At 32.2% G+C, this 26,116-nt stretch overlaps 1 protein-coding gene across 1 annotated transcript; it reads left to right on the top strand.

Annotated features, from left to right (window-relative positions):
- Positions 1-552: 552 nt before the first annotated feature.
- On the top strand, positions 553-14,030 carry LOC124536470 (cysteine and histidine-rich protein 1-like). The gene is made up of 7 exons (XM_047113022.1): positions 553-818; positions 3,343-3,509; positions 6,220-6,388; positions 9,071-9,271; positions 12,286-12,391; positions 12,773-12,897; positions 13,768-14,030. Exons 1-7 carry the CDS (start codon positions 785-787, stop codon positions 13,854-13,856), a joined length of 891 nt encoding a protein of 296 aa, XP_046968978.1. The 5' UTR covers positions 553-784; the 3' UTR covers positions 13,857-14,030.
- Positions 14,031-26,116: the final 12,086 nt, after the last annotated feature.

Here is a 26,116-nt window from a genome sequence, read left to right on the forward strand (position 1 = left end):
AACCATCCACACAGACGAAATACTACGCTTAATAGTATCAAGACAACGTGTGAAATTAAATATATGTTTTGTTATGAATGTATTTATGTTTGTATTCTATTATATTCTACTGCTTTTTATATGACTTTGTTTATACAAAAAAATTAGTCAGGTTATCTTTAATACTCAGATGTTTGACATATATGTATTGATACTTTGGATTGTGGTATATCGGTTTGAAGTTCATAAGTACAAAACATACCATAGGACAATCCATGGACAATGTTTATTTATACGTATAAAATCTATCACTGTGAATGATATGCCTGTAAATTATATAGCGATCCATTTGGCTGTCTGTGTTTCTGTTAAAATAGTTTACAATGTTAAATGCATTACCAACACTATGATAATCGCAAGCATTTATTTTGATCCTTCGCGTTATTTATAGAAAATGTATATTAACGTCTGAGTTATCTTTTTAAAAGTCAAGTTTATTATTGTTATATTCTACAATTATGAGTCTGATCAAAAATAGTGGATGCTAGACTAATCTAATTGGTCACTCGCCCGGCCCTTAGCTGACCTTGTCGTAAATATAGCGCGGCCGCCGCTGTCGCCAACTCGCTACTAGACTAACACAATCACGTTCAAGATACACACCGTCCGCCTTATCACTGAAAATGGCTGAACGATTGCATCGTAATCGCCTAACACTAGCTCCTGTCGATCTAAAAGTGTTTACCAAGTGCAAAACAGTGTTCGATGTTGTGTAGTTACGTTAGTGCGCAGTTATTTTAGAAAAATGTCTTCAGCGTCGTCAGCAGCGGGAAGGAAGCGTTAGTACTAATATTACGAGTGTGATATAATTTTATGACAATGTCATTTTGTAGTCTTAATATTTGACTGTATTTTAATTGAACTAACAAATGTAGTGATTGATAAAATTAATTTATTACTAGCCGTATAAAATTTTGTAACGACTTTTCTTTATAGAACTTTTCTTTTTACTTTATTAACAAGTCTTAAAGCGTTTTATTGTATACTAATGTACAGCACTATTCTAGATATTTAGTTAGTTCTAAAATCAGAAACGTACGTCCCACGGCAATACCTATTCATCAACCTCGAACACGCTTAACGTGTGGTTTGCGCAGATTTAAACATTTTCTAGTTTAACTTTTGATAATTCTCGAACTAAAGTATAAATGAACTAAAATATTTTGAATTAATTGAAGTTTGTACGGAAATATTATTTAATATAACACGCTACGTAACTTTACATAACATTGTAACGATGTAAAATTAAATTAAAATATAACGATTAACATTAAAAATAAAGATGTTAATTTGCCTGCATTTACTAAAATAAATAAAATAATATTTTAATACTTTAAACGCTATTAAAACATTTAAATTTTATAAACATATTCTTAGATTTTTTTTATTAAGGTTCCAAGTACACTTGAAGGAATCATTTAATTGAAAATATTAATAAATCAATTATCCGTCTATAATTCTTTTTGAGTTGCTTGCTTCCGGTTCAGTTACCTTTCGAAGCAACTATTGCTCATGTAATAGTGATATAACAATCTTTTGACAGTTGCCAATTAAAAAACTTACTTGTGTTTCACAAACGTACTTGTTTTTACGTTTACCTGTAATATTTATGAAGGTTTTTGGAGTGTGGGAGGAAATATACCTAATTAGAAAATTTAACTAAAGACACATATTAATTTCATTGGCTAATGAGTTATTAATGTAGATTCAATTCGTATAATAAATGATTAATTATATAAATGTGAAAGTACTGTAAGTCTGTTACCTCAGAACGACTTAGGCACTATATCAATCATAATGAATTTTGTCAGAATTGCCCTAAGGGCGTAGCCTTGGGTTAGGACAATCTGTAAGCAATAATTTGAGGGGAAAATAAATGTACTACTTATCAAGTTGTGACAAACATTTCTTCGGTAAAAAAATACTTTAATTGGATTTATAATACCTAATTTCACGGAAACAACACAATCCCCTTAATCAAATTTGATGTTACAATTTTAGTATCGCATTAAACCTTGGATTCTTCAAGTGAGGTGTCTATACGTCATTACTAAATTGGACTATTATAGCAAAACTTTCATAGTTTCAGAATTTATCATAAAACAATTCGATTTGGAACACTAAAAGGATTTTCATGCAATAATACACTTATGACGTTTAAGTTCTAACGGAGACGATTTTTATCAAATTTATAAAATGTCATGTACGTATGTAATATCTTTAATATTGTTGTAGCCAAATGTCAAAACCACTTTTACGTAACACTTATGATATAAACTGTAGTCTGATGCAGTGTTCGTGAACCCTAAATTTCAAGGTCAATGTTTCAACTCATACTTCAGCGATTTTGATACGAAACATAAAGCTTATTTTACTTTAGTCCACAAACATGTTATTCCATTGGTTTTTAAGCCGTTTTTCCATTTCTTAAAGCGACAGTGACAGTCATAGATGACAGATAAACACATGACGATCGCTTGAAAAGAACAATTAGAGATTTTTCAAATAATGAAATATTTAATTACTATAAAGAGAACCGAGGTAGTACGGTTATTATAAGAGGTTCAAATTTATAATTAAAAGCATTTTCGGTCGAAGGACACAACGTGAGGAAACCTGCACGTGTTGAATGAAATTCAGACACACGTGTATCCATCAACCAGCACTAACGTGGAATAAGCTCTTTAGTTCAAGCAGATCTTTGACTAGCTGTGGGATATTTGACAACGACTGCTTTACTTAAAGTTTTTCGTTTATGTTATTCATATTATTATTGTGAGTTACGGATGACAATGTTTATTTAAGTTGAGCGAACAGTTTTAGTCCTCTTTTTTATCTGCGACAACGCTATGACTGTTGTAATTTGATGTAACAAGCGTCTGTAATTATGTTTATAATAACTCGTAAACTATAATAAAATTATAAAGGTGAAAGTAACTCTATCTGTCTGTCTGTCTGTCGCTCTTTCACGACCAAACCGCTGAACCGAATTTGACGTAATTTGGTGTGAAGCAACCTCAAAAAAGGACATGGGCTACTTTATTTGTCTAACACGTGATAACAAAAACCCTAAATCACGAGCGAAGCCGCAGGCGACTACTAGTGGAAGTATAGACATTAGTAATTTTCATTTGCCTTATTGTTATTAATTATTATATTAAAAAAAAACTAAAATAGACGTGTGACTTTGCCCATTTCGAGACCAACAAATTGTATCGGGCATTTTTATTACGCAACTCTTATGTCAGATCGCAATTAACAAGATGACGTTGATAGAATAATAATTATATTAATTTGTTTCAGTGGTACTGAGCACTCTCCTCGAAACTGATCATTATGAAAGTCTTATCAAGGAACTGACTTGTACGAGATGCAACAAGTACATGAAACCACCGATATATCTGTGTGTGGACGGACACAGTATCTGTGGGCCATGTTTTGAAAAGAGTTATCAGTGTCACACTTGCAAAGTAAGTATAATATATTATTAATCTACAAGGGAGAGTACCGATTGTGCAGTAGATATGATAGTGCACAATAATGTGCCCGCACACCATTCCCATTAATCATTCTTAGAGGCCGATAGGATCATAGGAGGGAATTCTCTAACAGGGCCAAAAGTTTTACTTGCTTTCACTATTACTGTATACCAAAATACAGGCTTAAGATTTCTTGGGCAAAAAAACGAATACAATTAACGGGTCCGACCCTGAGCTTGAACCCACGAAGTTGGCGTTTGAAGCATCATATGATACTATGAGGTGTACTTTATTTGCATAGATTAAAACATCAAGGTTGAATTCAAATGTATGCAACGTTTTTGACGCAAAATGGTATATATATATATATATATATATATATATATATATATATATATATATATATATATATATATGTATATATATCACCTATATCATGTCCACGCGATGCGTATTTAAGTACATCAAATCTTTTCAATTTAATATGGGTATGGCTAAGGTAATGAAGCAAAATGATTCTGTTTATAAACGAATTTATTCGATCAATAACTATTAATTATTTGTTAATAATTAATTCACTTTCACGACAATTACATAACAATCAAACTATTGTAATTATTGGTTTTGCGGTACTTTTAATGATACATTGCTCTGGTTTGAAATTATTAATTATTCCTATCGTTGAATAGTTTCATCGTCGAAACTAAACTAATTATTAATGTTGAATTATGTTTTTTATTCGTTAACTGTTTTGAAATTATATTAATATAACAAAGAATGTAATAAACAATTTGCTCGTTTTTAAATCTTGTAAATTCTTGTCCGTATAGTACCACTAAAATAACTTTGTAGTGTAGGAATTTATTTAACATTTGACAAATGTCACACTGAGGAGCACAATAATAGTACAGTAGCAGCCTGTAAATTACCCACTGCTGGGCTAAGGCTTCCTCTCCCATTAAAAAGAGGGTTTGGAACATATTCCACCACGCTGTTCCAATGCGGATTGGTGGAATACACATGTGGCAGAATTTCGATGAAAGTAGACACATGCAGGTTTTCTCACGATGTTTTCCTTCACCGCCGAGCACGAGATGAATTATAAACACAAATTAAGCACATATATTGGTGCTTGCCTGGATTTGAACCCGAAATCATCGGTTAAGATGCACGCGTTTTAACCACTGGGCCATCTCGGCTCTGCATCTGAGGAGCACGTTAAGTGATTATTTATCTATGAGTGTGCCACTATAAGTTTGTGTTAACTACTGTTAGAAAAATTTGGTCCCTCTTTAAGTTCATATAGATTTTAAGTTGATATATTTCGATCTTATAGACATTTCAGCCCGATAAGTCCAGTCACAATATTAAATATGAGCCTAATGTAATTTTAAACGTAAACAATATTTTTATTGGACTTTTAAATAAATTGCAAATATATTTATTGCATTGATTTCATTAAAGCCATATAATAATCATAAATAATCGCATAAATCGATCTTAAGTGACTTTTTTAAATAAATATTATTAAACAATTGACTGCTTATGATATTCGACGTAATACCACACATACCATGAAGATGTTATCGTATTCCATGTTCGGTATCTTCAGATAAAATATTCTATTATCTTAAAATACCACAAATGAGTAAGATCCGATAGCATACGAAACCCTTTCATTTTATAAGTTTCCTCATAATTGTTTCGATATTTTTAACATCAGGTATAAGGTATGTATAAGGTATATTAAGACACAACAAAATAAATCGACAACACAAGTTTACAACGCTTGTGTATTTTTTTTTTAATTCTTCTAACAGAAATCTATACATCTCGTTTAAGACTTCAATATAAAAATAAAATAGAATGGTAAATTTAAAAAAAAATCTTCGTAAACATTTATAATTATTTTTATAATGTAAAGCACCGTTCGAACAAGAATTTTTCTATGTATTACTATTATCAACCGACTTCAAAAAGGAGGAGGTTATAAATTCGTCTGTATTTTTTTTTATGATTGATTTGTAACTCAATAACTATGAGTTGTACAGCATTATGTTAAATACAAATTTATTAATTAGAATTATTTTATATTTTGAATTATTTTACAATGTATTTTATATATATTATTAGAATTATTCATTTCGAAATAAGAAACAAGTGAAAATATTTTGATAAAATATCATATTAATAATATATTACTTATATTGCTTCAACGTGCGTCATAATGCGTACATAGTGTAACGATGAATGTGCGATCGTAGTAAAATGTGACTTTAAATTGCTGTCTTTCATATAGTAATATATTGAACATTATTTTAAGAATTTGTATTTATCAATAAGGGCGATAAAAACGAATAAATTGGTGTTAATTAAGTATTGGTATTGGAGCCAAGTTGGCCCAGTAGTTAGAACGAGTGCATTTTAACTGATGAGTGTGGGTTCAAACCCAGGCAATCACCTCTGAATATTCAAGTGCTTAATTTGAGCTTAGCGACGAAGAAAAACGTCGGGAGGAAACCTGCCTGTGTCTAGTTTCTTCCACATGTGTATTGTATACGCCAACCAGCATTGGAACAGCGTCATGGAATATGTACCAAACCTTCTCAAAGGGAGAGGAGGCCTCAACCCAATAGTGGGAAATTTACAGGTTGTTGTTATTTATTGTAAGTATCGGTAAAAATAATATGTTCTTTCACAGAAAGAATTCGCCCAGATCCGCCCCATGGTGTTGGAGTCGCTTGCTAATAAAGTGCTATTTCCTTGCACTAATGCTGGCTGCCCAAAACACGCTACGCTACCTCAGCTGGAGAAGCACACGCCACACTGCCAATATCGTATAATTAACTGCTTCATGGCAAGAGTTTATGGTAATATTTTTATCTTTGAATCTAATATGAATTAAAATATATACTTGAGACATAAGACAGATGAAGACTTGTCCAAGTGATGGTAAGTAGTCACCGTTTATAGGCATTGAACTTGTTAGTAATATTAACTTTTCTCTATGCCGCCAATGTGCCATCGAACATAGATTAAACTTCAACCTATTACGTCTCGAAGTTACAGTGACTCACTCATCTTTGCTAAATATTACTGTTTGGCTATAGAATATTTAATGGTAGTATCTACCCACACTGGTTTACACCAAGTAAAACATGTGTGTGTTTTACCAAAAATTTGTTTATGCCCATGTATGTGTGAAAACGTTGACGAAAATAATGTCAGGTACTCATCCGATGCATTATTAAACATGAAAAGATGGTATATTTTGGTATTGTATTGGCAGTGAGAATTTGTACAGTGTAAATCAAAGATCAGTTCCAGAGGGGCCGGCGTGTATGTATGTATATGTGCGGGTTGTCATGTTCCTTTCGGTTTGTTGAGAAAACTTGCATTGTAAAAGGAGGTCTTAGCCTAGCAGTAGAAAATTTATAGACTGTTACTTTATATTTTTCAACCGAGTAAACACTATAACTGTGGTTGATGTAATAAAAACTGCTCGTAAATGGTTTTCCAATACTTTCCAAGACTTGACAACTTTTTTTCAAAATAAAATGGAAACCATTTGAGATATTTAACAAAAAAATATTGGTAAAAAATATAGGTTGAAGTACAATTCAAAACATTTATGAATGGAACTCGACTTCGCTCATATGACAACCGCGGGCACGTTTACTGTGGTCACATATTTCGGCCGAAAAGGCTGGTATTTCGCGTTAAATATTGGCCTTGAGCTCTTCCAACGTCTTATATAGGCTTATTAGCATAGAGCAATGGCTTGACGCCCCAAAGAAAAAAATCTAGAGGCGTTAAATCGCACGAACGAGACAGCCTGTCGACTGGTCCATTTCTTGAGATAACACGCTCATCAAACTTGTTCTTCAATAAATTGATTGTAACGTGTGCTGTATGGCATGTGGCGCCATCCTGTTGAAACCACATGCTGTTCAAGTCCATATATTCCAATTTGGGTCAAAAATTTTGACGCTCTTAAACTAGCGTCCACCAACTTCGAATTCCTATAGCAAATTTTTATGATTTGCAGACGTTGGTTGTTCGATTACTTCACCATGATGAAAAGGTTATGTCTACTGAATAAACTGACAGTCATAGTTCAATGTTAAGTTACAAAATAAATTCTAAATTGTAAAGTCCCTATTGGAAAACCCCTTAGATAATAATGAGTAACTTATGCTACAACAATATTTTTTGTTCAATCCAAACGCGCACGTAGTCGCGTGTAAAGTTAATATCACAATATGATAGGAAAAATAATACGCAATTTACTTCACCAAGTAAAGTTAACCATTGTGCGAGAGATCGAGTGATTTTTCTATCGAAGATAAACTACCAGTGCAAAATCCTCTCTTATCTTACACGAGACAAATAGAAGTCGGCCAAAGTTGTTATAATGTATGGGATAATTTGTAGCTATTGTGAATTAGTCCTTATTTATCCCCATTGTGCACTGACCTTATGTAACAACAAATATTCCAACTTAGTGATTTATTTTAGAGCTACAATAATTATTTTGCTAATCAATTAACGATAATAAATCAAATTAAATGTACGTTTTTGTCGACGTTATCTATAAATACAATAGAATTATTGTTAATTGACGTATGACATTAAAATTACAACAAATATTTTTTAATTGAATGAAAGATTATTTAATTTCAATATAACACCATTTTTTCTTAGCTTCGTTCTGGGACATTCAATTCACTTTTCGTCACATAAACCAAATAGTTGCCACATAGCTACGTAAATTCCGGTGTAACTTTGACAGAGGAACCTTTACCCATTGAAATTCTTTAAGTGAATTAAAATAGGTATCGTTAATTCCATTCTTAATATTTATACCTTACTAATTAACCTGCTATATAATTGTTTTTAGTAGTATGCAAAGTTAAGTGCTTCGGGGTTCATACATTGATAAAAAAAGCATATTATTCGATACAAGATTTTATAGATGATAAAAAAGCGTGGAGTTAATACCTGTTGACTTCCAAGCAGGATATATTAATTTAAATAATTATATTTAATTAACATGACTTTGTATTTTTTAATGTTAAAAAAGAGTAACTACAGTTTCTTGCCGGTTCTTCTCGGTAGAATCTACTTTCCGAACCGGTGGTAGTTTCACTTAATTGTAAAATGACGATTGAAAAGTGCTTGTAGAAGCCTACTTGCATAAAGTTTATTTTGATATTTGATTTTTTATTACTGCACTAATAATATTTTCGCCTCATAAGATATTAAAACAATAGTCTGTAAATATTCCACTGCTGGGCTAAGGATTATTTGTACATCAGAAGAACGTTCGGTGCTTCTTCTATGATGATGTTCCAATCCGTGTTGCCATATACACATATGGCAGAAATTTATCTGATATTTAGAGCTCCTTACGGTATGATCCTTTTCCCATAAGTACGACACAAAGTACGAAAGCAACCTTCTTCAATCGTCAACGCTTTTTATTATCATGTTGGGCAATATTAAAGAAATATAAACATCTCTTGCATTTATTATAATTATACGTATTTAAGGTGAATGTAGTTGGGAGGGTCGTGCTGGTGAATGGATGGACCACTGCTTCTCGGAGCACAAGCAAAGAGTGACTGAATTGCCGTTCATCACCATCAAGGATAAGTGGGATGCGAAGCGAACGGAGCCTGTGTTAAACTATTTCCTACTGAGATGCTATGAGAAGATATTCAACGTTTATCAGATTTATGATAAGAGAGGGGGTAAGTGTAACACTTTAAAGCATAAACATATCTGCTCAATTAAAAATACGTAAAACAGGAGAACAATATAAGATCAAAAAAAGGTTTTATTTAAAAAAAAAAGACAAAGATGACAATATATTCATACCTAGTTTATAAATAAAGTCGTTTCCCGCCTGTACGCTTATATCTTTTAAACTAAGCAACGAATTAATTTATTTTTCTTCAATAAATAGAGTGGATTCAATTGAGGTTTATATGTATTACATGTACATTATAGAAGAAACCTCATTTTTCCTTTTTATGTTTGTTCTTTACATATGTATATATCCTTAGTATACCAGTGCAAAGCCGTGACGGATGGATAGTAAAAACGAAATAAAATAATTGTCTTTACAATACAAGCAATAGGAAAAGAAATATAAGGAATTGTATTGTAAAAAAATAAATATAGTACATACATCAAGTCAATGTATTATTTTGTTATACATTATTCAACGTTAAATTTTAATTTATAATATTCGTTTAATTATGACGAACCAAAAATATATAATTATTTCGAATTTTATATTCCATAAGCGACCCGATTAATTAACTATTTCGCATTAAAATGAATAATGTTCTTCACCGGTTTTTAAATAATGAGTTAGGAATTATTATAATGGACGGCAATGAAGTAATTCGTTTAACAATTATTTTATTTTTTAATTTTCGAAAAATGAATAATATTTTATTATTATTATATTAATAACGCTTTCAACTTGTAATAAATGTACCAAGCTTTTCACACTGCATTCATTAGGGTTAAAAGGAGTAAATGCATCTAATTATTCTTAGTTTCAAATTAGCATTTTATTTCGACGAATTGCATTCATAATGACAGGGAATTTAGTTTTAAATGAACGCTTCTTAAATACAAGGTGGCATTTTCATCTTTTTACTAAATAATACTAAAATTAACTAAATTCTGAATTGCAAATTATTCGTCTAGTTTATTAACTTTAGTATCATATATTATATTAGTTAACCTTTAAATATCATAGCTTCTCTATTATATTTTACATTTTAATACATATAAAACTTTCTCTTGAATTTTTTTTTTTTTTGTATTCAGTGTTGCCTTTGTAGACAGCTTATATGTCGACCCCATCGTTACACGCTAAATACAAACAAAAAGGGTAGGACTAAATCAGTTTAAGAGAATTACTAATAAATTCATATATTTTGATTGCTGAAATACTGGAAGGCTTACTAAGAACACCAAAAACACCAATATTAAATAAATTTAAATCAAGTTCGCATTTTAGTGTTTCTCTCAAACTATGGTTACGGACACATGCCAACAACAAGTGTTTGAATGTTTTTAATGTATCCATGGAAAAGTGTGCATCAAAATCCGTTGTTTAATTTTAAAGATCTAAGCATACATAGGGACAGACAGCGGTATCCGACTTTGTTTTGTACTATATATTGATAAAACTTTGTAGAATTTTGAAGTACAAAAGCATATTAATGTTTAAAACGCTTGAAAGGAAAGGCCATTTCATTTGAATTATTCCTAAATGATGAAACATAATTATCATAACAATTACAGTTTCTATAATCGCTATCGTGACATTGATATATACTAAAATTATAACTTTAACACTCCGTTACACGCGCGTGTAATCGTCATGTAATACACGCGTGGGGTCTTCATGACGATTAGAGGTGCGTTAAGTTTTATTGGGGTAAAAGTTATGTATTATAATAAATACGATGATTTTTTTTTTTGTAATGACGAACTGAAAAGATAACACGACACTTTTTAATTTAAACGAGACTTTAATATAAAAATACATGATTAAAGAGTCGTTTGCCGACAGTTTCGAGTAAAGTGTCTAATAAAGACATTTTGTTTTATCGATGGTAATAAATTATAATAAATGAAAACCAATAAATATATATGGAGTAAAATTAGTAAAACTAAGGAATTACTTTTTAAGTTACTAAAAGAATATATTTAGTTTGTAGTATGAACATTTCTAGCATACGCAACACAAACAAGGATATGGTTTAGAAGTGAATCTAACATAAAAAAAAGATAAAGTAAAAAAAAAATCTTACAAAATAAAAATTTCTTATTTAACTTATCATTAGGGTAAATTTTACAATCATTCGAAATTTGCTTAATTGAGTACATAACGCGGTACATATATATGTATATATTTAAGAGTTCTTATATCATATGACATTAATGACACGCAGTTCTGATCGAACGACCTTTCATATTTCCACGATCGTGATATTTAACCGTATTCGATTTCTCTTCCTGGAACATCTTTCTGAGCTTGAAATCGTTTTACTGTATATAATGCTTCGTTCCTACAAATTACTAAGTAGTCTTTATAAACAGATCAAAAACAAGATATTAGGGTTTTACAAACAGTAGCTCAACATTTGCGCCCATAGTTACGCTGATCCGAAATCGAAGTGAGAAAAACATAGGTTTTATCTTCAAACTTTGTGCTTATAATTTTATTCACTTCGATCAGCGATGAAAGAAAAGATCTTTATGAGACCAACTTTAAAGAATCCTCCAAGGTGCATTCCGCATTCAAGCAGCATGGACGAATAAGCTTCAAAGTTTCCCCTCAAGATGACGCCCAACAGCCTCATTTCATCTTGAGGGAACTTTACATAGATCTGGGCTGATCAGCAATGACACATAACTTTATTATTTTACTTATTTTTAAGGCGTACAATTGTGGTAGGGCTTTTTGCCACATCATCTGGCTTGATAACATTCATCATATATTCCACACTAATACTGTATTGTTGTGTTTTTGCTGTGTGGTGAGACAATAAAAATACGAGCACAGGGGACATAATGTCTTAGTTCTAAAGTTTGGGGGCGCATTGGTTTTATAAGGAATGAATAATATTTCTTATTGTAAAAATATCTGAGGTCAGCGGTGGTGTAAAAAAAAACTAAATTTGTCTCGACTATGATTGTGTCAAATAAATTCTTATAAACTCGTATTGTTATCTTTCAGGAAGAATGATGTGGACTGTACTAGTTAACGACGACCACGCGGAAAAGTTTTATTTTGAAGTTGATATATTTTTACCGAATATTCCATGCAAAAGGATTGTTTACAGGTAACGAATAATCTTAAAAAAAGAGTTTTGTCAACGTTCTACATAATATTGTTTAGTTAATATTAAGATGTATAAAAGTACGGGCCGATATTTGATCTCGAGGCATTTGTTTAATTAATTCACTGACTGGGTCATCTAGTCTATATGTATAAAGAAAACTGGGACAACGTTGGCTTCGCCCAAGAAATGAAGACACAAATTTATGGCTCGAATATCCTTTTGTAAATGATATCTTATCTTATCGTTGGTAGAGTTTGTTGAAATTTAAGATTCATTTCCCTAAGAGCTTTCAAGATTTTGTTAAAAGAAAAATTTAAGTAGCTCTTGCTTATCGTGATAAATTGTCGACAAGCGTGTTTTAATTAAGTGTAATCCTTTCAGGCGGCCTTGCAAGTGCGAAAAAGACGCTGATTTCTTAGAGCATACACAAAACGTGTACATTCCGGTCGAAAATATTTTCTCGATGTTAGATGAAACTGAGGCTTTGAACTTTACCGTCAGAATTGGTTCGTATTTTAAATCTTTTTTTTAAGATAGATATCGGGGGCTCGGCTTTGTGCAAACCCGTCTAGATACTATCCAGTGTTATTGTGATGGCTCACTCACCCGTTAAACTAGTTAAAGGGTGAGTCAGCCAGAGTAACGTCAGCAAAGTTAGTTTATTAACGATGAAAGGATGATGAATCTTATTACATGGTAGGGGTTTTCCAGTCACTCAACCTATTTTAAATAAAATAAATAAATATATAAACATTTTCTTTGTTTATGTGGAAATACAGTGCACAATAATGTTCTCTCAATTCATTTCGACCACAGCATTCTCATCGATCAAGTCATATTCAAATTCCATGCAGACATGATAGGAAAGAGATCGGTTTCTTTGTCGGCTTTACGTGCTTTCTGAGGCATGAGAGGGTATGTCATGCATACTTTATTGGCATTGACCGTCAGTAGTTTCACCATGAAAACAAATTGACTGATTTAGTTACATTTATAGGTTTAGTAAAGATATATGTTTTATATCATCAACATCGACATCAACAGCCGGTAGATTCCCACTGCTGGGCTAAAGGCCTCCTCTCCCTTTAAGGAGAAGGTTTGGAACATATTCCACCACGCTGTTCCAATGCGGGTTGGTGGAAAACACATGTGGCAGAATTTCTATGAAATTTGTCACATGCAGGTTTCCTCACGATGTTTTCCTTCACCGCTTAGCACGAGATGAATTATAAAGACAAATTAAGCACATGAAACAGCGGTGCTTGCCTGGGTTAGAACCCGCAATCATCGGTTAAGATGCACGCGTTCTAACCACTGGGCCATCTCGACTGATGTTTTATATATTTTTTGTATACTAATGTAGTAAGTTGTTACAGGTGAAGTTGAAAACTTGCCTTTGTTGGAGACGCCTACAGCGAGCGAAAGTCTTATACTACTTAACGAGGAACATAGAGAAGATCCATAGAACACATTCTATTGTAAAAGTATTTAAGCAACAACAAACAGCTGTTTTATTGTATAGTATTCAGGCATTGTTAATAGTTGAGTTGAACATTATAGATGGTTTACTTTTAAGATTAGATATATATTTCTGCAATGAGTGCAATTCCTTTTAAATAAAGACCTTTATTTATTTAAACTTGTCTTTGTTTTTCCACTTAAACTTTGTAATAGAACTTTTTAAGAGCCCTACAAGGTGCACTAACTTCACCAGATACTCATCCGCCAAACAGACTTAGTAGTTATTAGAAGTTATTAGAATTTAAGGTTATCAGAAGGATAAGTGAGATAGTGTATAGTACAGGAATGTACAGGTATAACAATCTTAATTTCCGAGGTTGACGACCCATTGACTATTGTTGCAATGGTTTGTCTGTATTAAGTTCACCAATAACTTTATAAAATTAAATTAAAACTTTGCATTTAACAATTATTCAAAAAAAATAAATATTAAAAAATACAAATTTCAAATGCAACCACACTTACAGGTAAACCTAATTTACCACAATGTTAAAGCTCCACAAGGTTGATATTCTGGCAAGGACAAAAAAAAACAATAAATTATTTTATGTAATTATTATTTTGTAGTTATATAATATTAAATAAGTGCTTCTATTATTCATTTTAGAAATATAACTAAATAAAATGGTCAGACATGTCCAAGCTATCAAATCTATTATATGGCAAATTCTTAGAATAGGAGATTACCCATAAATGTGGGCCAACGAGGATTAAAGAGAAGATTAATAGCGTTTCTGGAGTATCTTGAAATTGCATACAGGTCAAATTACCTAAGCAGCTTTAGACAATTAATTTGTTTCTTATATATTTTATATAAAAGAAGAAGATCTATTAAGTTCCTCCAATCTTGAATTATAAATGATAATTTTTTTATAATACCTAAAGACAGTCTTCATGACATCTTCATATCGTTTTTGGAGTCGTGGACGGCAAAACGTCACTTAACATCTGTTTTTTTTATACAACGAAATTGTAATTGTATTTATACTAATTTATTACCAGTTGTGTATACTTTATAATAATTTGCTTATTTATGCTTACGTCAAGTCAAAATCATGATCAAATTAGAATGAAGAAATAAATTATTAAGATTTATGGAAAACATTTGTATTAGAAACTTATAGCTGGTGCCTCCGCATCATGTAACGTGCTTTAGAAGGTTCTTAGTCAGAGCGTGATTTAATAGTATATAAAATATCTCAGTAGATGAGCTATATAATTCAAAACATTTATCAAATATTCCGCTTGATCCTGAGATAAAATTCTAAACAAACTCTTCAGGTTCAAAATAAATGTAGATATGAAGTATAAACACACCATTCCGAACGTGATGTTCTACACTTTTGTTACATTCTTAGCGATATTTATTTTATTATGTACAGTTACGTAGAAGTGAACGAACTGGAAGATATTCGGTATAATAAAAGTATATTGAATTTTCGATTTTATACAAGCGATTTAACCCGTTAAGAGACCAGAGCATATCATAGAATAGACAAAATACTACACTGTATAATACGGACTTCGTTGAGACCAAGAAACTACTAATAAGATTCTGTATACTTCGTGCATTTAAATTGTAAAGTTAATTTAAGCTATATAAGTCGTGTTGAAAACTGCAAGCTTAAGGTTTATATAAATCATGAACAACCTAAACAAAACCCATCAAAAACATAAATATAAATTAAGAGTCAAGTTCAGTATTTTGATGTATGTACCTAGGTTGTTGACTTCTACATAAAAAAAGTGAGATGTAAACGGGTGCCAAGTCAAAATTGTCCTTACTGAAATTTATTTATAACTACATAAATTATCTTCCTACAACTAAGAATAATATAATGTAGCCTAAGGTCTGTCTTGGATATAAAGAAATGCACAAATAAATTTTAATTCCATGGGTATATATTAAGCTCTCAATAAAGTTTGGATATTTTGATAATTTAGATTGGATTTTTACTAAAACACTTTTAGTTAGAATGTTGCTGTAAGGAGTAAGTTACTACTTTTCCTGTTTAAGAAACACACAAAACAATCGCCCTTTTTTAAACTTATAAGTTGTGTGTAATTGTGCAAAAAACATAAAGAAGGATTCAAAGCTAACGTGTTACTTTTAGATTTTTCAACTCCAATGGAAGCGGGAAAAAAATTAAACAAACCTTATATTCACGTATTTCTTTCGATTTGATGAGATGTGATTATTGCTGAGAGCTGAGATGGCCCAGTGGTTAGAACACGTGCATTTTAACTGATGATTGCGGGTTCAAACCCACGCAAACACCACTGATTTATGTGCTTAATTTGTCTGTATAATTCATCTCGTGCTAGGCGGGGAAGGAAAACATCGTAAGGAAACCTGCATGAGTCTAATTTCATCGAAATTCTGCCACATGTGAATTCCACCAACCCGCATTGGAACAGCGTGGTGGAATATGTTCCAAGCCCTCTCCTTAATGGGAGAGGACGCCATTAGCCCAGCAGTGGGAAATTTACAGGCTGTTACTTTACTATTCGATTTGCTAAAAACTCCGCTATATTTTGCACTACTAAGAGATTATGGTAAATACATACAAAGATATATTTATTTGAAATTCGAAGCTATCGCACGTAACCACTTATTTCGACTTTTATTTTACTTCCAAATTTCGGATAAAAGTTTTATCGACGTTCAAAACTTCGCAATTTTTTCGCAAATTTATTGAACATAGATTATTTTCTTGGTGGTAGGGGTTTTGTGCAAGCCCGCCTGGGTAGGTACCACCCACTCATCAGTTATTCTACCGCCAGTATTGTTGTGTTCCGGTTTGAAGTGTGATTAAGCCAGTGTAACTACAGGCACAAGGGACATAACATCTTAGTTCCCAAGGTTGGTGGCACATTGACGATGTAAGGAATAGTTAATATTTCTTACAGCGTCATGGGTGATGGTGACCACTTTCCATCAGGTGGCCTATATGCTCGTCCACCACCATATACCATAAAAAAAGATTAATCAAGCTTTTGACCCATTGGTCAACGCCATATCATTATATGGCGTCAATTAAGTGTCAAATGTTGTTTATTTGGCTTTTTCCTTATAAAGGTTGGGATAGAGTACACTTATATTAACGATATATTCGTTAAATCATACATTCGAGTGTAAATACCGTATGTATGTGTGAGTGTAATATATAGAATAATATACGAAGCAATTATCTCCAACACGCGACCAACGACGAAGAAGTTGTGTGAGAAATGACGATAACGAAGCCGACGACAATTCTAATACATATAATCGTAATTATACTTTCTTTGATTGAATACATGAACCTTCTCTCCAAGTATGAACATTTTGATATTATAAGAATAGGTTTGATCATTTTCGAGTCGAGATGGCCCAGTGGTTAGAACGCGTGCATCTTAACCGATGATTGCGGGTTCAAACCTAGGCAAGGACCGCTGATTCATGTGTTTAATTTGTGTTATAATTCATCTCGAGCTCGGCGGTGAAGGAAAACATCGTGAGGAAACCTGCATGTGACACATTTCATAGAAATTCTGCCACATGTATATTCCACCAACCCGCATTGGAACAGCGTGGTGGAATATGTTCCAAACCTTCTCCTTAAAAGGAGTGGAGGCCTTTAGCCCAGCAGTGGGAATTTACAGGCTGTTGTTGTTGTTGATCATCTTATTTATAAATTCGAGTTTTATGTTCATGTTTTCGAATTGTTTGCTCAGTTAGTCTTAACTAATTAACGTTTATATTATGTATTCTCTGTACAACAAAATCAACTTTATAATTAAACTAACATCAAATTTTAAGTAAGTAATTCAAACAGAATATTAATGAAGGCGAATTTCTAGTAAATTCATTACAATGGTTTTCGAGTTTTAGTTTCGTAGGTTTATATGAACTTATTTTGAGCAATGGCGTATGTTGATCTAATTGTACGACATCATACAACAAAAGTAACTTTAATTAAAAGTCGTTGTATAATGGGCGTTAATTTAAAATTTACTAATACAATTTTCACCAAATATTTTGGAGTTAAATTAATAGACACCTATTAGGAATAACGAGAAACAGCAGAAGGTCGTAACTCTCAATTACACACTTTAGAGAAAGTTTTCGGTGGGTGGATTATCATATAATCATATTATTACTAATGTGTTATTTATGATTAGATTGTTTTTCGCACGCAAAAACACTTCTTCGATTATTATTCTAGTTTATAGTTATAAGTTTAATGTAATAGGGGCGCATATTTTTCTACATACAGATTAATTTATAGATAGAGGGAAATTTGACGGTCTAGGGTCTTTTAAGGCGAGTGCCGCTTAAAATGTACAAAGAAAATTATAAGACGCACGGCTTAAGTGTTAGATCATATGTGCTTATATGATCTAGCAGAAATATGAATATTTATATCTAATTGATTAAAACATATCGCTAATTAAGGTAGGTTTGTGTATAAAAGACTGAGTAGGTATGAGCCACTTATTTAAACTAAATTCTAAGACAATAGAGGTAGTCTCTGGCAACGATAATAACTATACTTGTGAAAAATTAGTCATTAAATAAGCCAAAAAAAATAATAAGAAAATAGTTAACAATACAATTGTAAATCTGGTGCACCAAAATATTCAAGGAATGTTAGGAAAAGACTTAGAAATTGAATTATTTTTGACCTGTAATGGCATTGATATTTTGAGTGTAACTGAACATTGGCTTCAAAATTGTCAGGTTATGTTTAACTTTAGTGGGCACCAGATTGCTAGTCTGTTCAGTAGAAATAAAGCTATACGTGGTGGCTCTTTAATACTTATGAGTAAAAATATTAAATTTAAAGAACGTAAATATATTGTGAGCCTTTCTATTGAGCAAACTATTGAAATAGCCTGTGCAGAGCTTGAGCGTGTCATTGTTGTATGCGTATACAGGCCCCCTAGTGGATTATATGAATTATTTGAAAATATGTTGGACAATGTTTTATCGAAATTATCTGGATCTAATAAATAAATTATAGTTTGTGGAGATTTTAATATAAATTTATTGCATAATTCAACCACAAGTATTAGATTCAAATCTTTGTTAAGTTCATATAATCTGGTAAATCTGTTCTTAGAGCCAACTAGAATAACAGATTCCACAGCAACTTGCATAGATAATATATTTGCTACCTACATTCCACAACACAAAATTATTATTAATAACTTAAGTTCAGATCATTGTGGACAACAAGCGTTATTTAATTTTCATGTTAAAAAGGTAAGTACTTCTGAAAAGATAATGTTTGTTCCTTTGACCACAAGTCGTATTGAGAAGTTTAGAAGTAATATTATGGCTAATCTCCCTCACCTATCTTTTAGTGACAATCCCAATGTCTTGTATAACAATTTATTCAAATTAATTAGAAACAATTTTAAATCCATATTCACTTCTAAAACAGTTAATACAAAAAACTTTTTAAAATTCAATGATTGGGCGACTATTGGAATTCATAAAAGTAGGCAACGAATGTATGAGCTTTACAATGAAAGGACACACAATCATAGTGCCACTTTTGCCAATTATGTAAGTAACTATTCAAAATTATTTAAAAAAGTGTGCTTTTTGGCAAAATCTTTAACTATAAAAAATAAAATTATGAAATCACATGACAAGATAAAAATTACCTGGAAAATTATTAATTGTGAAACTAGTGTGAAGTTGGCAGTTGCAACTCCGAATTGAGCCTGAATTATAATAGTAAAGTAGTAAATAGTCAAAAGGAAGTTGCTACAGTTTTTGAAAAATTTTTTGCTGACATACCAGTTTTCACGACTAAGTTACTTATTTCTTCTCCTGATGTTGCCGAGTCATTGATGAAAGAAAATGTAAGAGCTTGCAAATCTAACTTTAATTTTACCCTTGTAAACCCCAACGACATAATACGCGCCTTTAAGTCATTAGACATCAAGAAAACAGCTGATTTATGGGGTATTTCTCTAAAGGTGATAAATTCGATCATTGATGTGATTGCACCTTATCTTGCTTTAATATTTAATAGTTGTGTCCAACGTGGTATATTTCCTGACCTGATGAAACATAGTAAAGTTATTCCAATATTTAAATCTGGTAGTTCTTCAGACCCCAACAACTATAGGCCAATTTCAATTCTACCTACCCTGAGCAAAATATTTGAGAAAATAATTCTAAATCAATTATTAGAACACTTTAACAAACATAATCTGCTTCATAGTAAACAATTTGGCTTCACGAGGGGTCGCTCGACTACAGACGCTGGTATCGAGCTTATTAAGAATATCTATGAAGCCTGGGAAGAGTCACGGGATGCCTTAGGGATTTTCTGTGACTTATCCAAAGCCTTTGATTGTGTTCAACATGAGACTCTGGTCAGGAAACTTTATCACTATGGAATTAGAGAATGTGCGCTCGACCTTCTGACTTCCTATCTTAACAATAGAATTCAGAGGGTTGACGTTAAAGGAAAAAGGTCTCCTGGGGTCTCAGTTGGTATGGGGGTCCCTCAGGGATCAATTCTTGGACCTTTTCTGTTTCTCACATATATAAATGACTTGCCCTTTCTTGTTGGGAACAAACATGATATAGTATTGTTTGCTGATGACACCTCCTTAGTTTTTAAAATTAATAGAAAACAGGTACAGTACGACGACGTAAACAATGCTATAGCTGATATAGTACATTGGTTTAGCGTAAATAATCTTAAACTAAATAATAATAAAACTAAAATTGTGAAATTTAGTACGCCAAATGTACAAAATGTAAAAGCCGATGTACTCATCAATGGGGAATCGATGGATCAAATTGATTCTGCTGAGTTTCTTGGCCTTACTGTTGATGCCAAGTTGCAATGGGGCCCCCATATTGACGAATTGGCGAGTAGACTGAGTTCTGCGGCATTCGCGATCAAAAAAATTAGATTATGTACCGATGTTGATACGGCTCGCTTAGTATATTTCAGCTACTTTCATAGTATAATGTCATACGGTATTGTGCTGTGGGGCAATGCAGCCGCTATCCATACCATATTTGTGCTACAGAAGAGGGCTATTCGCGCAATCTACAACCTAGGAGCTAAAGAATCGTTAAGGAATAAATTTAAAGAAATCAAAATATTGACTGTTGCTTCTCAATATATATTCTCTAATGTTATGTATGTACGAAAAAATATTAATGATTTCATGAGAAAATGTGATACTCATAACATTGGTACAAGGAACAAACACAAACTTGTTACTCCTGTTACTCGACTGCGTAGAGTCAGTAACTCCTTTGTGGGGCAATGTATACGGTTTTACAACAGGATCCCAGAAAGCGTTCAAAATGCCTCTGTTGCCAAATTTAAAAAAAATTATTAAGGAACGCTTGTGTGCAAAAGGTTATTATACAATTAATGAGTTTATGATCGATAGCACACCTTGCGAATGATACGATCGCCTCCTGGCTATTTCATCTCATATTAAATTGTTTATTTATATAATACATAAGACAAACAAAAAAAAAAAAAAACCGCTGAGTTTCTTTCGCCGGTTCTTCTCAGGTCAGGGTATTTTCTTTCCGAACCGGTGGTAGTGTTTCAATTGACCATCAATACGAAAGTGTAATGCTTCTATATTGAATAAAGATATTTGAGTTTGAGTTTGAGTTTGAGTTTATTTACTAGCGACCCGCCCCGGCTTCGTACGTCTGAAGCTGTCAGTGTTTCTCTAGTATGTCGCGCATGTATTATGCATAAAACTTCCTCTTGAATAAAATTGTCTATTAAGAAAAACCGCATAAACATATTTTGTGTAATTTTAAAGATGTAAGCATACAGACATACATACATACATACAATATATTAGCCAGTAGAATCATCATTAGTATAAAGTAAGTATATACTAAGTATTGAGTTAGTATAATTTTGGTGGTAAATGTGAATGTGCCAATATAACTACAGAAACAAGGGACATTACGTCTTAGTTTCTTATGGTTGATAGCGCATTGATGTTGTAAAGGATGATAATTTTTTTGTACCAAATTAGGTGTATGGGACATAATAAGCACTCCCCATCAGATAGCATATTGCAAACCCGCCTACTAGTACTTTTAAAAGCGAAGATATATTTTTAAAAAGCGTAAGCAGCTTACTCCTCCGACGAATATTAGTGTTAGTTTTTTTTTCAAAAGATAAAACCTGTATTTTTTTTTAAATGAAGCACTTTTTGCTGAATTTTTTTTTTATGGTATAGGTTGGCGGGCGAGCCTATGGGCCACCTGATGGTAAGTGGTCACCATCACCCATAGACAATGAGGCTATAAGAAATATTAACTATTCCTTACATCGTCAATGTGCCACCAACCTTGGGAACTAAGGTGTAATGTCCCTTGTGCCTGTAGTTACACTGGCTCACTCACTATTCAAACCGGAACACAACAATACTGAGTACTGTTATTTGGAGGTAGAATAACTGGTGAGTGGGTGGTACCTACCCAGACGGGCTTGCACAAAGCCCTACCACCAAGTGAATTATTGTAGTAGTGAATTAGTGAGTATTTGAATAAACTATTTTATACAACATCACATACATTACTCTCCCAATGTAAGTAGCTAGCACTTGTGTTATGGAAAATCATGAGTAACGACGGTACCACAAACACCCAGACCCAAGACAATATAGAAAACTAATGATAATCTACGTTGACTTGGCGGGGAATCGAACCCGGAACCTAGGAGTGGCGTACCCATGAAAACCGGTGTACACACCTCTCGTCCACGGAGGTCGTCGAATTATTTATATATAATTAAATTAAATATTGAAATACAGGTAGTAATGTTTGAATCCAGATACCGGACTTCGAATCCAGATTCGCGTCTCATATGTAGAAGACGATCTCAGATTTTCCTATTTTTGTTGCAATTAGCTTGAATTCTAATTTTATCTTAACATTATTTATATTCCAGAAATTAATATTTTCGCAATGTGAGCTATGAACTGTTTTTCTGACTCAGAAATTTATACAAATGAAATCGCGAACACGACCTACCATAAAATATGTGCATAATCAAGAAGTCAACGTCCCGAATATTTAATTCGCATTTTATGTATTTTAACCGACGAGTCAAATAGGTCGCCTGATGGTAGATGGTAACTTTTGTACATAAACGGTACTGGCAGATGTAGACCTCTCCTTACTCCCACATTGAAGCAACAACCATAAGAGCAATGTCATATCCCTAATGCCTGTTGTAGACCCAGCATCAGATAAAATAATTAACAATATTTAATATGACTTACAATATTTATTTTTACAGTTTTCTTTACAATCATCCATTGTCATCCGTGTTTAAAACCAGATTAACAATTCCCATGTCAAATTCAATAATATTATAATTCTACTTTTATTTATAAAAATGTGAAACCAAAAAGTATTCATTACATTTATATAATTCTGTGACTGAATATAACTCAACAGCGAGAAGTTATACAACCTTCAATGATTGTTTATAAATATTATATTCAAAATTATTTATAGGAATACTTTTTATTAATAATTAATTTATTAATAAAAATAATTACTTCTTATTTATAATATATACACTATTATTAATAAGAACCGAAATGGCCCAGTGGTTAGAGCGTACATCTTAATTGATGATTACGGGCAAGCACCACTGAATTTTCTTGTGCTTAATTTGTCTTTATAATTCACCTCGAGCGGTGAAGTAAAATATAGTGAGGAAACCTGCTTTTGTCTAATTTAGACGAAATTCTGCCACATGTTAATCCACCAACCCGCATGGGAGCAGCGTGGTGGAATATGCTCCTAATTTTTTTTTTCAAAGTTACAGGAGACCTTAGCCCAGCAGAGGGAAATTTAAAGGCTGTTGCTACTACTATTGCTACTATAGTAATAATATCTCAATCGTCGCAGTCAGTCATGGGTGGTGCAAAGGTGGGTGGTACGCAAACTTGACTGTATACAGCCTTTACCACGGTTAAATATTTATATTTAATCATCAAACATTTTCGGTATTTACGTCAATATTAGAAGAATCTTCAATAAATTCAAAGCTGCTTAGGAGGAAATTTCATATTTTCGTTAAAACATTGTAAAAACGCTTTTCAGTCATATTGTAAATCATCCCACAAAATAATGGGAAGACGAAATTTATTACTCTTGTTTCCTGAAAATTTACAATGCGGAATAATTTATATACAATACGAAATTAATTTATTATTTTCAACTTATGTAATGTGTAATTTTATATGATACTAACCGCGCCTGCGACTTTGTGCGTGTTTGAATTTAAGAAAAAATTTAATGTTGTAGACTAAGTTGCTCCTTATTACATCACCTATCTACCAGTGGACGACCCGTCAAAATCGGTCCAGCCGTTCCAGAGATTAGCCGAAAGAAACAGACCTATACCGTGTAAACACACATAATATTATACATTTAGTGCAAAATCGGCTATTTTAAGATTACAACAAACAGACACTCCAATTTTATTACATGTATGGATTACGAAACCGGTAATTCTCGTGTACCAATTATCTGATACATTAATGCGTACACACTAGAACCAGTTCGAATAACGAATATTTTAATTACAATATCTTATCAAAGGAGTTAGCATACAACCTTCAAAACTCTTCCTTGAATACAATTTAAAAAAAGGGATACTCAAAAACCATGAAAATAATTCCTTAGGAGTGTTCATAATTAAAGAGTTACATATACAATAATTCTAATTGTTATAGCATAAATACAATGCAATATTATATTAATAAAAAAAAACAAACATTCGTTTCATTTTCTCTTCCGGGTGGGGTATATATATTGTATTTTATTGTACACTGCAGACAGTAGAATCCGATTACCTAATACAGGCACATGGCAGATGGCGTGCCATCACAACCGAATGTTTCCTAATTCGCCAAGAATTAATTTCACCGAAATTAATTCGGAATCGAGCATTCACCTTTATACGAGTTCGCTCCTCTTACAATATCCACAATGGATATGACTGGCAGAAAATTAATTTATCCTCATTGTTGCGAAATCCTATTTTGTATTTTCGAAGATTGTACAAATTTATTTATATCGACCTTGCTAAAAAACCTTCGCACGAATGAAAAATGCTTCGGTATTTTCATGAACAATTAAACGTTTAACGTTTGTTGAAACTTTGATTGTTTAAAGTATTTTTGACTCAAAAGTAATGTATATTTTTTGTCTCTTTAGTCAAATCAAATAAAATCAAATCAAAATAAACTTTATTCAAGTGTTCAACTTTTGAATCGTCATTTAACAATTAAGTGAACCGGTCCGATTCTACCGAGAATAACCGGCCAGAAACTCAGTAGTTACTCTTTTTCAATATTTAAAAAATACAATCGTATTAATTAAATACAATTAAATATGTATGTAATGTCTTTCATTGAATTCAAAAATGGAACTCGAATTAGCAGAACGATATATAAAAAAGACAAGCGTCTTGCTTTCTCAGAAATAATATGTTTGGAGAGAAAGTCATGCTCTTATCAAATTCAACGCAAATGAAGTTTCGATCATTAATATCCATCATTTGAAATATAAATCGTAATAATAATACTCTTCTTAAGAACATAATTTAATTTTATTTATATTATTCTTATACAAACAAAACTCCGATATTTCCATAATCGCTAAAAATTATTCAAGATCGTGGTCCAATCACAAATTCAAGTGGATTTCATAATCAAATTAAGGAGAAGTCTCCGAGGAATCATCATTCGTCTCTCCAAAGATCGCTGTGAGTCGAGAAAGCCAATTAATTAACTCGCTTTTAAACTGTCTGTTTTGTTTCAACTGAGTGTCGAAAACACTTTATCGTTTGATATACAATGTCAAGGCGAATATTTTAGAAATTTAGGGACTTTCTAATTGTTTATATACAAACTGATATATGGACTTATCAAACTGATTTAAAAATTTATTGTAATAATATTACTATATGTGTGATTTGATACTTATTAAGTAAAACACCATAATAATTCCTTTGAATTTCCCTATTATATTGTTGTATCCGTAAAAAAAAAATATCAACTATTTATATATTATTTCACACTTACATAAATGCATACATTTTTATAAAATTGATAGGTAAAAGTTTTTCAAACGATACTTAAACATTGGCAAGGTTAAAGGTTAAAAGTTAAAGGTGGAAAATATTG

Source organism: Vanessa cardui, chromosome 16 (genome assembly GCF_905220365.1).
Source record: "Vanessa cardui chromosome 16, ilVanCard2.1, whole genome shotgun sequence".
NCBI lineage: Eukaryota > Metazoa > Arthropoda > Insecta > Lepidoptera > Nymphalidae > Vanessa > Vanessa cardui.